Consider the following 14,314-nt stretch of genomic DNA (forward strand, 5'->3'; position numbering starts at 1 on the left):
GGACTCTCTGAACCCTGAGTCCTCCAAAGCCCTGTCTCCTGGATAAGCCCTGCCCCATGCCAAGATCCTCCCTTTCCAGCTCAAACCCCACCTCCGACCCCTGCTGACCCCGGCACAGCTCAGTTCTGCACATCAGGAATTTTCTGTTTGAAGTGGATCTTAAGTGTAGATTACAAAAAGAAGAAAAACCCTCCTTTAGTGGGTGGAATTAATTTCCAAGCAGGCAGGGACCCCTCCTACCTTTTCCTGGCTTTCTTCTGAACACTCCCTAATGGCGCCTAGCCTTGTTGGTCCAATGAGCCCGGGGGTAAATGGGCCTTGCCAGAAAGCCATCTCTCCTTTGGATCCCAAGGGCCTGGCAACCAGACTGGCTGAGGTCTGAATTGAGGAAGGTCCTCCCCAACTGTGTACCATACCACTAATTTCCACCCATTTGCACCCTTGACTTTCTCCTTGCCACACAACCTGGGTCAGCTGTTACCCTTGGCATATCTGGCCTGTGAGACTCAAGACTTCAGGAAGCAGAGGGGTCCTTTGGCCCTCAGGTCAGAGTCTGCGCAAGGTCATTGACAAGGTGAGCGATTAATCGGGAAGCCTTCTTCCCAAAAGTCAGCTTCAGGGCTCTAGAGTCAGTGTCCCAACTCTCCACTGGTGAGGAAAGGGCTAGCCTCGGGTATGGTCATGCCTCACTGTCCACCAGATCAGGGGTTTAAGGGAAGAAACACCCACCATCAGAAAGCTAGGATGCAGGGTTTTACAGGCAGCATGGGTCCTGTTTCTTCCCAGGGACTGCAGGCCGATGTGAGGGTATCACTCAGCTAGAAGAAACCAGATTGGAACCCTGAGCTAGATTCCAGGGCATCCTCAGGGCAAGCCTGGGTGGTAGTGGTGGCCGCAGCAGCAGCAGCAGCAGTAGCAGCAGCAGCAGTAGCAGTAGCAGCATGACGGCCTGGCAGTGCATCTCAGCCTCAGGCCCGCAAGGGAGGGAGGAGCTTCATCTTCAGCTTTGGTGCACAAGCCTTTGATAACACTAGTCTCTAGAAGTCCTGCCAAGCCCTGCAGGACTCCTCGGATTTCAGAGAACACTGGGCATATGTTTACTGGCCTTCCAGCAATCCTTGATACTGCTCAGCACCATAGTCCCCCAAACGCCTCCCACTGAGACAATTACAGCCAATGTCCAGCAAGTGAAGGATGCCAGGACAACCCCAAAGGGTGACAAAGGTCACACTTTCTTGTATCCTGCACCTTCTGGTGTGGGGAAGGGGCTTCAAAACGACAGGGTTACTGATTCCAAAGTGAATCCCCACCCTACCAGTAAGGACTCACGAATTTCTACTCTCAGTAGCTATGTTCACCCCTTTTCTCCCAAGACCCAACCCTCACACTAATGCTTGTACAGTGACTGCAGCCCATGACCAGGGGTTTCTGATGAACCCAAAGACCCCAAGTAGGCAGGCTTCAGCACTGGCTTGATTCAAAAAGCAGAAGGCTGCTTCTGGCAGAGGTCCAGGTAGGAGGAAGGCTGCCCACAGACCCAGCAACAGTCGAAGGACTGGCAACCGTTGAGACGGGAATGTATGGAGCCCTAGATACCCTTTGGGGCTCATTCCGTTTTCTCTGGGGACAGGCTGGTTTCCTGGCAAAGTATAGCAGGTGTTGGCCTGGCCACCTCTGAAAATGATTCAACACAGGCCCTGCCCCAGAATTCTAGGCCTGTCCCAGTCTCTAGCCAAGGCCACATCCGGCTGCTGACTACTGCCTGAGGTCCCAGAACCTGCCAGTTCTAGGCCAGACTCATCTTGCCCACAAGGCTGAAGAGCAAGCCAGAGCCTTGGGAGTCCCCTCTGTGGGCTGGCCAAGCCCTGAAAGCCAAACCTAGGCTCTAGCCCCACCCCACCCCAGGCCAGCTTGACCCTGAATGAGTCCTCAGAAGCAATGTGTCTCCATCCTCAGGCCCCATTTCGGAAGCAGTAGAAAGCACACCAACACAGAAAAAGAGGCCCAAAACAACTGTATTTGTATACCAACTTTGGCTCCCAGCTGCTTAGCCCAAAAATGAACACAGCAGAGGCCAGCCAAAACCAGTCAGCCATCCTTCCTCTGCCCCGGGCTAAGGCATGCTTTCCAGGGTGGGTGGGGTCAGGCCCCAGGTAACACCCCAGGTTCATAGCTTTGCTTCTGTCCTCTTGCTCCTTCCTGCTGGTCTTCAGGCCTTTCAGGCCAGGATACAGACAGTGGGGCAGTAGAGCCTGGTGCCATCCCCAGGCTGGGTGAGAGACCTGGGTCAGGTAAGGTTTCTAGGAGGGATCCTAAGACCCATTTGCCTACTTTGGAATGCTGCCCATCCGCAGAAAACGAAAGCAGGACAAGGCAAGCTACCAAACCAGTAGGGGCCTTTCAAGGCAGCCTGAATACTGGGTGGGCCTTGGCCTTCTTCAGACAGGCAGAGGACAGCATTCTGAACCCAGGGACAGAACCACAGAACAGAACAGCTGGACCAGCACCAGCCAGGCCTCCCAAGAGCCCGGCAACGCCAGGCGAGTGTGAATGTGTGTGAGCGGGGCAGGTAGAAAGGTGGGGCTGGCTGGCTTCCTCTCCTGGACTCTGATCCGTTTCCCTGCCGGTGGGCAAGGGGCAAGCTAGAGTGTGGCAGCCTTGGCAAAGCCCACCCTATTGTTGTCTCTGTCAAACACAGTGTAGTAGGTGCCAATGAAGACATCGCCCAGGATCCAGAGAGGCCCACTGGGAGGGGGGATGTCCATGCCCATGAAGCCACTCAGGCAGATCGTCTTTCCACCCTGCGACACCTGCAAGGCCAGAATGGTCACATGATCACATGGCTCCCATCTCACCCAGGTATCCCAGATTCACACTGGCACCGCTCGTACCCACTCACCTTGAGTATATACTTGTCTGGGGACAGTTCATAGTTTTTGCCTCCTAGCTTCAGGGTGACAGAGGGCAGGCTGGATACCTTCTCACAAGGAATCATGTACTGAGAGACACAAAGACAACACATACTGAGGGGCTGGCCTCTGGACCCCCTTCTGCCTGCCGGCCCGCCCACACAGGCCTGTGGCTTACCTCGCCCTGGATAAGAGGTACTGCTCCAATGGCCTTCTGCAGTTCCTTCACCTCGTCCACAGGCCCCACCAGAAGGGACGTCCCTGTATCCACAATAGCCTCACAGCCTCCCTTGCACAGCGTCAGGCCACTGGCCACATCCAACCTATAGGGCAAGAGTGTATCTGTCACCTCACCCTGACACAGTGAGTCTGGGGCACAGATTGTCTAGTCCAGCCCTGGAGACACGTGCTTCTTTTCTGTCAGGACCAACCAACTCACACAGGATCCTGAATGGTCCAGGGTTACAAAATGAGAAGACTCAAATGGTAAAGTAGCACAAATGGCTGGTAGGGCCCCCAGCTTCCCACATGCCACCCCTACATAACATTCCCAACCCCAGCCACACCCATGACTCACTGTTCCATGTGCACCTGCCAGTAGGCCCTGCGGGTGACATTCAGGTAGGACAGCTCCCCCTCGTAGTACTTTGAGTCAATGCCGCCAATCATCAGTTCCCCTCCAGGTTGCCCGCTGGGGTCCCTGGGAAGAGAGGGATCAGTCGGTCTCCACTCACTAGCACAGGAGGGTCATCAGAGAGCCAGAGAACAGGGGTTAAGGAACAGGGGCTGTGGAACAGAGCCAGGAAGGGGTTAAGTGGGGCAACCAAGGAGGGCCTCCCGGGGGAGAGACCTGGGGAGCTGCTGAGTATAGCTGGACCTGCTCTGTGCCTAGACTTGAGTTTCTCTACTTTATAAAGCATCATCCTTAGCCTGCGTTATTCTGCTGAGTGTGAAGTAGCAGTAAGAAAGACTCACATCTTATTTACACAGACAAATCCCCACCATCCGGCAGCACGCCAGGAAACAAACGGATAAACAACAATTGAGACTATCAGATCCTAGCTCCAATAGACTCCAGCTATCAGTCACACCAGATGGAAACCCCTCACCTGGGACTCCAAAGAGGCCACCCAAGGTTGAAATGCAGCAGGTATACCACGAGCCTGGTCCAGGAATACAATCATGGCAAAGGACCCCAATTCTGTCCCCAGGCTGTAGGCTCAAATAGATTATCTTGCCTCTGAATTCAGTGTACTTCCAAAGTGACCCTGAATAGGGCCCAATGCCAAAACCTACAACTGGCATCTCTGTCTGTGATTCAGAAGACTTCTTATGCGGTTTTCCCTACATTCTTCCTGGTGTTTGTATCGACTCTATCTCCAGCTTCTATGCAGCCTCTCTGGGCTCTGCAGCCTCTGGAGCGCTTTCTTAGCTGTTCTGCACCTGAACATACAGACAGTATTGTGTGAGCTGCTAGTATGTGTAATTAAGATCGAAATAAAAGTGGCTGGAGAGATGGCTCCGTGGTTAAGAGAGCTTACTGCTCTTGCAGAAGACTGAGTTTACTTCCCAGCACCCAAGTCAGGAAGTTCCCAAACAGCTGTAACTCAAGCACCTGGGAATCCCAACACCCTCTTCTGGCCTCCACTGGCAACTGCACTCATGTGCAAATACTCCCACTCAGACACACAACAATGCAAAGATGGGGAGTTAAAAACCTGAGATCCCAGCAGCTGGCTATCAAGCAAAACTGGGATTACCAGGCAAACTGCAGTAAGTAAAACCTATTTAGATTGTGAATTTATAGCTATTCAATAAATTCTAATACTGCGGAAAGACACAACATGCTCATCTACATTTCCAACACGATGCATTCACAATGCCTTGCCTGCCAAGGGATAAGCCTGGAGTACAGTCAGCCAAGGGCTCAGATCCTAAGCACAATTCATGTTTTCTGACATGCTGTCCTGTTGAACATCCTTGATTCCACAGGGATGGGAAGATCCAGAGAAAAGAGGAAGGTGAAGCCATTCACCCAGAGTGGGGCTTCCAGCCTAGTCTCACATAAACTGCTGGGTACATCTGGCCCTTTTCTGCAGGATTGCTGGCTGGCTGGCCAAAGCCAAGGCTAGAATCAGGCTGGCACTGAAGGCCAGACATGCTCTCTGCCTGGCCAAACTCAAGGCAGGCTTCTAGGAAGCCAGAGCCATAGCTCTGAGAGGCTCCATCCATGGTCACAGCACTTGCTGTCTGGGAATTCTCTGCACCCCCCCTCAGCTTCCCCTCCAAATCCTTCTCTTGACTCCCCACCTCTGTCTCATGGAAACGCCCGTCACAATGCCCTCAAGTGGAACACAGGAGTGTGGCACGTAGCTGCAGTGTTGAATGTCAGCAGTTAAGTATGAGCTTGTCACCTCTAAGCTAAGGGGCAGAGGATTTTGAGTGTCATGCCTGGCCAGGCATCATCCTGGGACACGATCACCTAAAACTGAAGAAAAACTTTCATTTCGGGATCTGCCATCCTGCCAGGCCTTACTAACCGGGCTCTTTGCCTTCTTCAGGGCCTAATGCTATACTCAGAGGCCCTGAGCCTCACCCTGCTCTCCTGCCCCAGACTCCACCCTGCCTGGCTTTTGCTTGTCATCACCTCTAAAATCCCAGATGGAAACATGATGGGTACTGGCCCTGCCTCTCCCCTCCTCATCCAAGTTCCACCCACACACCTGGTCACAGAGCCACAGCCCCTCACTCTGCTGGTTTCACACCTGCTTGCTCAGCAGTCACACCTGTGGGTCACCAATCTGGGACCTGGCTGGCAGAGTAAGCGCCCTGGGGCCTAAGCTATAGCTACCACATCCTTTCCAACTTGCTGAGCCTAGGGGCTCCTCCTAGAAAACAGACTCCAGCAAGAGAGGTTATCTTGAGATCCCAGAGCTGAGCCTTTTGAAGACCACTAGGCCATCGTGCACCATGGGCCCGGGAAAAGGCCACTATTGAAAGTAAAACAGAGGTCTCATGTCTGTGTGACCTGGTCAACTTTTTCAGACAGTGTCTCTGTATGCAGTCCTGGTTGTCCTCAAACTCACAGAGACCTCCAGGCTCTTTCTTGAGTGTGGGAATTAAAGGCTTGTGCCACTAGGCCCAGACTGGTCAACTTCTGGGAACCCTCCTGTACTAGGGAAGCAGAGCCCAGGGGTCCAATGACCCTGTCCATTCACCCATGCCCCTCCCCCTAACGAGTCACTTTGCTCAGAGCTGAGTAAGGGGCAAAAGTAGACAGGGAAAAGCAAAACTAGAAGATTCTGGGCTGGACAGCGCCAGTGACCCACAGTCAGGAGCTAGGGGTCAGGCCTGGAAACAACATGGAATGGGCATTTGGAGGTTACCCTGGCTAAGGCATGTAAGTCAGCCAGCCCAGAAAAAAAGAAGGATGTGGTCAACAGCAGCAGCTGAGAGCAGGAGGCCACCTACTTACACCCTGTCTACACCCAGGAGATGAACCCAGCAAGCAAGGAGCCCTATGTACCCAGCTGTCCATCTTGTCTGAAGTTCCTGAAACAAGCTGTTGGACAGGCCTGCAGGAGGGAAGAAACGGATGGTGGAAGGCCCTTTCAAGATCACGTGTGTGTGTGTGTGGGTGGATATGTATGTGGGTGTCATTTATACTGTGGGGAGATCTCACTAACAGGAAGGTCTGCCACTCTCGGTGTGTAACCAGAGCTCTCTGTCCTCCCTCCCCCACTCCGCCACCGTGACTTCTGCCTCTGCCCCAGCGAAGGCTCCAGAGTTATGTGTGTCACATGTCAGGGTTCATACCCATATCTCTCCTAGCAACCAGAAGACCAAGCAGAGACCACATCTGCTCGCACCAGTCTCAGGACTCTAGCCATAGGAGGAAGACCCCAACAGCCAAGACTCTGACCCAGGCCACCAGCATCTCCTGGGTGAAGCCTCTGGCATATGGCCTTCTCTCCCAGGCAGATAATAGTAACTCCTGCCTGCCAAACACCCTCGGGTCTGATGTCATGACCAAGCCTGCAAGTTCCAGCTATATCCCTCCCCCTGGAGCTGAGCCCAGGGGAAGGTGAGAACCACGCCTCGCCTGCTGCACCTGTTCAGGTAGAAGGAGAAGATGTTCTTGTCCACCAGCTTCTGTTGCATCAGGTTGTCAAAGACTGGAAGCACATTGTTGACAGAGATACGAGGGTATGCCATGCCCAAGATGCCATCAAACTTGGCTGCGATGAATGTGATTCCAGGCTGCTTGGTGGCTTCCCCAAAGATCTGTTTCTCCACCTTGAGACCTCCTGGTTGCTCGGACTTACACGGCACCTGCAGGCCAGAATACATGTTTCAGCTGACAGTCCTGCTCAGGACAACCAAAGCAGAGAGGGCAGACAGAAGGGCTGAATATTGCCACACAACTGGAGACAAGGACATGGAATCAACATAAAAAACTATAGCTCTCTGAGGGACTTACGAGGTCTTTGTAGGCAGAGATGAAGAGGGAGCAGAGAGACAGAGACACCCCTCCATATCTGTATCCACCAGGACAGGGTTGTGTTTGTCCTGGACTGGGGATAAGCCACTGAGCCTGCAGCCTGAGCAGCTGGGGAAGCCACAGCAACTGCCACCCTGAAGCCACACTCCCATCCGCCCACCCCACCAAGCTGAGGCTGCAGACAGAACTCGATCAGGAAATGGAAAGAGCTGCTGCCGAGGACATGTCAGAAGGATGTAATGCGGGCGGGCGGTTGACATCCTGTGTGCAGAGAGGCCCCTGAGAAATATCACAAGGAGCCCTCTACATACGGGGAAAGGGCAGAGCTCTGATCTCATAGGTACAGGGTGTCGCTCTCCAGACAAAGGCCAGGTGAACAGAATGCTGGCTGGACTCCCAGCCCCAAAAGGGCCCAGTTGGGATTTGAAGTTTCCTGCCCTCTGACCCCTACAACCCTGCTGTCCTGATGCTAACTCATGAGTGGTGAACAGCCTCTCCTCGAGGAAGGCTTGGCCTACACGATCCCCCTACAAACAGACGAAGAGCCCATCCCAGATGCACTCTCTCCTGGCTCCTTCACAGCATTTGTTCTGGCTTAGAGGGTTTTCCAATCCATCTCAGCCTCGACAAGTTTCAGGGACCTTTTCTATCTCCAGGCCTAGCCCCTTGGCCTAGACCTTCTGGTGGCTGCCAGGCGGTGGTGGCACATGCCTTTAATCCCACCACTCGGGAGGCAGAGGCAGGTGGAACTCTCCGAATTTGACACAAGCTTGGTCTACAGAGCAAGTTCTAGAACAGCCAGGGCTACACAGAGAAACCCTGCCTCGAAAAAAAAAAATAAAAAGACTAAAGCATCCAGAACAGTCCTCCTCAGCCAGAGTCCCCAACCCCAGTAACAAGCAGCAGATCTGCCCATGGCTTGTCAGCAGCTGCTCAGGGTTGGCAGTCTTCACTAGCCAACGTTGCACGCCCCAGCTCTGTCTTTCCCACTCACTCAACCAACCCCAGGAACTCCTGGCTGTCCCTCCAGTTTACACACAATAAGGCTGCCCACTCCCATGTCCTGCCCATTTCCTTTCCAAGCATGCTGGGCCCTCCTTCCCCAGGGCCTTTGCTCAAGTGGCATCCTAATCTAGCAGGTCTGCCTCTGTTCCCTACCACCCAGCACTGCCACAGCCACCTAAACTCAGGAGCCCTCTCAGAGGGCTGGAGTTGCCATGCCCTCTCTCCTCAGCTGGAGGCGCTCCCAAGATGAACCCCTTGCCACAACAGGGCCTCTGGGGTCCGGGACAGGCCGCAGGAACTCACCGACACAGTGTCCTGACTCAGGTACCCCGAGAGGCTACCTGAGCCGTAGTGGATGTCAAAGGAGGTGCCGTTCTTCACAAAGGTGCTGGATTTGCCACTGTTGTACTTGTGGTGAATCCCTGCAGGGGGGCAGGGCCGTTGTTAGTCTGTGTGCCACCACCATAGTTTCTAGCCTCCCTGGGGTGCTGTGGGGCCAGCAGCCTATGCTATTTTTTCAACTTGGCCTCTGACCATGACCTATGCCCACATACTGAGGACCCCGTGGGCCATGGGCTGTATACCCAAGGCAGTGATCTTGGCCTTACAGGTGGCCCAGCACTCAGCTTGCTCCATCCTTGACCAGCAAGATCCCCAGCCTCAATGACAAGACTGCAGCTGACCAGACCTGGTAAGTGGGTACCACAGGGCAAAGCAGGAGAACAGGGGCTGTTGGAGGTGGTGGACAGGTGGAAAAAACATTGCCCAGGAGGTGATCTGGATCTAGGTGTCTGCACATCTCTAGCCCAACCCGCCTCCCATAGCTCCCAAAAAGGTTGGACTTCAAAGAGACAGGGCTGAAATCCCAGCTCTCCAGAGAAATGGAAGTCAATACCAGTTGCTCAGGGGCCCCCACAATAGGGCCTCTGTCATTCTGGTTGTTCCAAAGGCCACTGAGCATGGCGGACAGTGTAAGACAGCAGAGCCAGGCACCTTAGGGCGTGCCTTTAGCCTTTCCTCTAGATCCTTGGCAGGGTGCTGGGACAGAGGACCTCAGGGAGACTCACAGCAGGCTATGTCCAGCAGCTTGCAATGAATGGAGGGGACCCACAGGTTAGAGGAGCCGGTATCGAAGACGACGGTGAAACACTGGGGGGGGGTCCCGATGCCGATCTCGCCATAGTACTGGGCCTAGGGGAGGAACAACGTTCATAAGGGTGAGGAGAGACTACCCGACAGGGCTTCTGGCTGTCTAGGAAACCAAGCCTAAAAGGCCCAGGCTGAGGCAGGGAGTACCCTGGGGTGCAGGCCTCAGCTAGCACATCTATCTCCACCTACTGGAACTGAAGGGAGGGAGATTAACAAAGAATAGATTTTAGAAGGGTGGACCTGAGACCCCAGTACTGAACTCCAAAAATCTGGGTCCCTTTACCTAATGTGACACTAATGGTCAGGCAGACTTGGCCCTCCACAAGCCCAGTGATGCCTAGGACCAGCCAAGAGGACCCTTCTGCTGTTTGAGAGGCCTTAGTCTGGAGACTGTCCTGTGAATCAATGGTGAGATGGGCTACCCTGGGAGGCAGTGGTACTGGCCTCAACTTGGTCACTGCTTCATAGAGAAGCCTGGCCTTAGTTCACCATTTATTCTGAGACAGCAGGGACCACCAGGGCTGCCAACTCCAGGGACTAGGCAGACACAAGAGTTCCCAAATGCCTCTGAGGGAAAACCTAGTTGTTAACTACTGGCTACGGGTCACCCATACTCTGTCTGCCCCGGAAGAAGCCCGAGCCACTGGTGTATATAAGGTCCTGGGTCCAATTCCACTTAACTCCAGGTAGCATCAGAAAAACCAAGAGAAGTAACTGGGGAAAGAGCATTGCTTAGCAAACTGTGCTCTGCGTGCATGCGTGGGTGTATATAGGAACTAACCAGCTGGACCCAGACCCAGACCCTCCACCTTCCTCATGCTTCCTGTCACTGCCACAGCTCGGGACAGGCAAGACAGAGGGCACTGCCAATTCAGCCCAGTGGGCCACAAAGTCCAGGGCTGCACAGCCACCCTGGGCTTATACGATTTGGAGGCAGGGGCATAAGAGATGCCAGGTTCTGGCCCAGAGCCTTCCACAGAGCTGGGACTTGCAGAATGTTTTCCCTCAGAGCTTGTTTTCCCTTCAGAGACAGAGGGCTGCTGAGCCAGGTCTGTAATCTCAACTGCTCAGAAGGCCAAGATAAGAGATTCCAAGTTCAAGGTTAGCTTGGGCAATTATCTCAAAATACAAGAGAGGTGGGTACACAGGGCAGTGGCAGAGCAATTGCCCACCATGTACAAGGCCCTAATCAGTTCAATTCCCAGGAAGAGGGTGGGGTATTAAAAAAAGCAAGGAGGAGGTAGATCCTGGGGAAGATGACAAAGTGATGGTACTTAACTGCTCCCCCAGCCCTAGGGCAGGCTCAGGCCAAAACTAGACTTAACACCATGGGATGCTCCTGAGAGTTCTGAGCTAGAAAGCCAGCTGTGAACCGAAAAGTCAGTGTTTGAGACTTAATGTGGGGTTGGGGAGGGCATGACTGGGGATGTAGCTCAATGACTAAGCACTGGCCCATCCTGCATGGGGACCTAGGCTCAGGCCTAGTACCACACACAAAACAAAGAAAAAAGCTCAAGACCCAGGAAGAACCTTCTGCAAGGACCAAGCAAGGCCATCCTAACCTACCCTTTAGCCTGAGCAGGCCCCTGTCAAGACAGGAGGAGCAAGGGTTGCAGGGTGGCAGGAATGAAGAGCTGTCGGGCAAGGAATGGCATGGCTGAACCTGCAAGCCCACCTTGCCAACTAAGTGCTCTGATCCCAGGAAGCTAGTCCCTTACGCGTTCCCCCCTCAAAGCAAGCCCCCAAAACCAACCCCACTCACATCCAGGTAGTTTTTGAGTATCTCTGACACTGGTTCCTTGGTCTCAGCAGGTGACTCCATGGAGTACTTGGTTATGGGACCCTTAAGTATCAGGTCTTCCACAGAGCCGCCTACCTCCGTCATGGACCGACGGAGAGACGTGAACTTGTGCAGGGGGATTCTGTCAAGATGGGACAGGAGTGTGTTAGGGCACAGCTCTGACTATTGTTCTCCCACCTCCCACCCAAGGATACTCCAGGCCAGGCTAGGGTAGGCCTCTTAATCCACAATGACTTCTCATCACTGTGTTCCTCGGTGCTTCTAGCAAACTATGTCCACTATATCTCAAAGTATGTATCTCAAACTGGCCATGACATTTAATAAACGCCTGCCCCAGTGGCCCACCAAATCAGCTAAGGGCCATCACCATCACAGACTCCTCAGTTCACCCTCACAGAAGCCTGCCCCACTCCCCACATTCAAGCACAGGCTAGTGTGCCCAGCCCTTCCCTTCACCAATCACATCCCCGTCAGGTGGTTCTCACTTCAGAGGCAAAACAACATACACACTGGTCCCCAGTCCTCTCTGTCAGCCTACTCTAGCCTTTCCTGGGTTAGTGGCTAGTGGGCTGTGTTTAGGGTGTAACCAGGCACTTGTGCCCTGTGCCCCAGGGAACCCAACCCTGCAGGAAGAGAAGGTGGTGGCACAGTTGCATCCAAAGCAAGGTGCACACAGGACTCCAGGACTAAACCACTGAACTTGGTGGCCCTTAGTGACATCTGTTGCCACATGAACTCTACAAAGATGTGCCCCCTACCCCAGGCTTGCAGTGACAGTATCATCCTGACCTCCCTGGGGTGTTCTTCCCCTAACCGTGCAGAAGCTTGCTAGCTGGCCCTGCTACCCTTCATAAAGCCCAGCACCCTAACCCAGGTACACCTACATGTCCTACCACCACACAGACTCATGGCCCACACATGTTCCTTGTAGCTCTGTTGCAGCTCCCTAAATAGGGAATTCTTCCATTAGACAGCAGAGTGAGGAGTCCCCACCCGTCCTCCAGGTCACCTCTCCACCCCCAGCTTGCTCCCTGCTCCTAAGGAGAGCTGGCCTGAGTCTGCAATCACTTGGTGAACCTTCCCTGCCCCGGGGAATCTGTATTCAAGGTCACAGCTGGCCTTTCCTGGCACTCTGAGGGAGTGCTCTTGAGAGATAGGAGGAGTCTTGCCTAAGAGTGGTGGACCGGAAGAGCCAGGCTTCTGGCCTGGGAGTGGGTGGGGGGCACACATCCTGCAGAGGACAAGAAACATGCCAACAGCCCAAGGTCCCGAGAATCATAAGAGTGGCTTTGATTCTGGTGCCTAGTCCCTGGGAGTCTGGAGTTCCCTTCACTGGTAATGCCACCTCTCCTCAGAGAAGACCGGCCTGAGGGTAGGGAGGGCAAGGCCAGGGCAGGATCAAGCCCGGGCCACTCCCTACAATGGCTCCACTGAGGCTACCCACCCCCAGCTAGCAGCCTACAGGCTGTACTTCTTCCCACCCAGCCCTGGTGCCCAGCCGGCTGAGCCAGCTCTGCCCCAGCAACCTGTGGACTCATCCACCTGCCACAATAGGACTCCATCACAGAGTGGGAAGACACTGGCCACCACAAAGGCTGAGTCCAAAGGCCTGAGAGGCGCCTTATGGGATTGACCTCAGACCCAAGGTATTTGAACTGAGCCACTCCAATACCTCCTCTCTCTTGGGACTTGTGCGACTCAGGAGGGAGGAGGAGAGATTCACCACCCAGGACCAGTGGGAACATTTTTGAGTAAACTTCTGTTCAGTAAACACCTGTGCACAGCTGTCAAACAGGGTCCCTTAAAAGGAAAGCCCTGCCCAGGTTCTGGGGGACACGAGCAGACTTGGTATTCCGACTTCCACAGCTGAGTTGGTAGTCACCACAATCCCACCCATGATGGAGCACTGCTCCTCGGAAACCCCCCGTGCTGGGGAGGTTAGAGCCAAACTCATTTGTGGCCACCCTACTGTCTCCTCCCGTCCGACCACAGGAGTAAAGGGGGACCCAGGAGACCCCTCCATTCTGAGTCTCTCGCCCCACAGTCTGCAGGGCTCTGTGGAAGGCCGGGCTGAGAGCACAGGTGCATTCCAGCACTCGCGACTACGGAGGACAGGCCCCACATCACCGGAACAGGCCGGGTCCTCACCTGATAAGCGCGGAGGCAGACGCGGCCAGGAGGCCGAGAGCGAGCAGCAAGAAGCCGGGGGTCTGCATGGTAGCGGCGGCCCGGCAAGAGCGAAGCTGTGTGATAAAGGTCGCGCGCTTATAGCCGGGATGACGCCGCAGTCCCGTGAAGTCAGCTGACCGCTTGTTTGCCCCCGAACAGGTCACGTGGGACGCGGGCGCGGGGCGGGACGACCCGGGAACCGCCTACCACACCTCCCGGGCGCCGGCGTGCGCTGCTCCAGCCTTGCGTACAGCCGATCTGGAGCGCGCCCGCAGACTTTCCCGGGACCAGAGAATTCCTGGATGCAGATCACGTGGGAGAAGGAAGACCGCGCCCGTCCTAGTCCCGGAAGCGTCCGTGGGGGGGAGCCCCTCCCTCGGCGCTGTCCCTCCCCCTCCACCTGTCTTCTTGCAGAACTAAGATTCTCATTACCTAGATGTTGGGCCCTGACCCTCTCCGGGACACCAGCTTAAACCCAAGCCTCTTCCCTCCTGTGTTCTTTCCCTGGAGCCTTTCTGGACCCGCATCCACCGTTCTCTTTAAAGGTCCACTGCCTACTCACCTCCCCAGAGAGATGCCCCTTTTCCTCGGGCTAGAACACCTAGCATGCAGATTCAGAATGTAGCACTGTCCTGGGACCATGCATCTAGTGATATAAAAGTCCCGGATCTGTGAGTTTGCAGAGAAGGCAGGTGAAGGGAGTGCACAGGGAGAAGAGGCCAGGATTGTGATTACACTTTGGGTCTTCACGAACTCACTCCTTAACTACCTGTTTGGTGT

At 54.5% G+C, this 14,314-nt stretch overlaps 1 protein-coding gene across 1 annotated transcript; it reads right to left on the reverse strand.

Moving 5' to 3' along the window:
* Positions 1-1,997: 1,997 nt before the first annotated feature.
* On the reverse strand, positions 1,998-13,684 carry Ctsd (cathepsin D). The gene is made up of 9 exons (XM_038313041.2): positions 13,514-13,684; positions 11,327-11,486; positions 9,483-9,606; positions 8,719-8,837; positions 7,021-7,241; positions 3,487-3,609; positions 3,088-3,232; positions 2,900-2,998; positions 1,998-2,810 (listed from the first exon to the last, which is right to left on the reverse strand). Exons 1-9 carry the CDS (start codon positions 13,579-13,581, stop codon positions 2,643-2,645), a joined length of 1,227 nt encoding a protein of 408 aa, XP_038168969.1. The 5' UTR covers positions 13,582-13,684; the 3' UTR covers positions 1,998-2,642.
* Between the last annotated feature and the right edge of the window lie 630 nt (positions 13,685-14,314).

Source organism: Arvicola amphibius, chromosome 1 (assembly GCF_903992535.2).
Source record: "Arvicola amphibius chromosome 1, mArvAmp1.2, whole genome shotgun sequence".
Lineage (NCBI taxonomy): Eukaryota > Metazoa > Chordata > Mammalia > Rodentia > Cricetidae > Arvicola > Arvicola amphibius.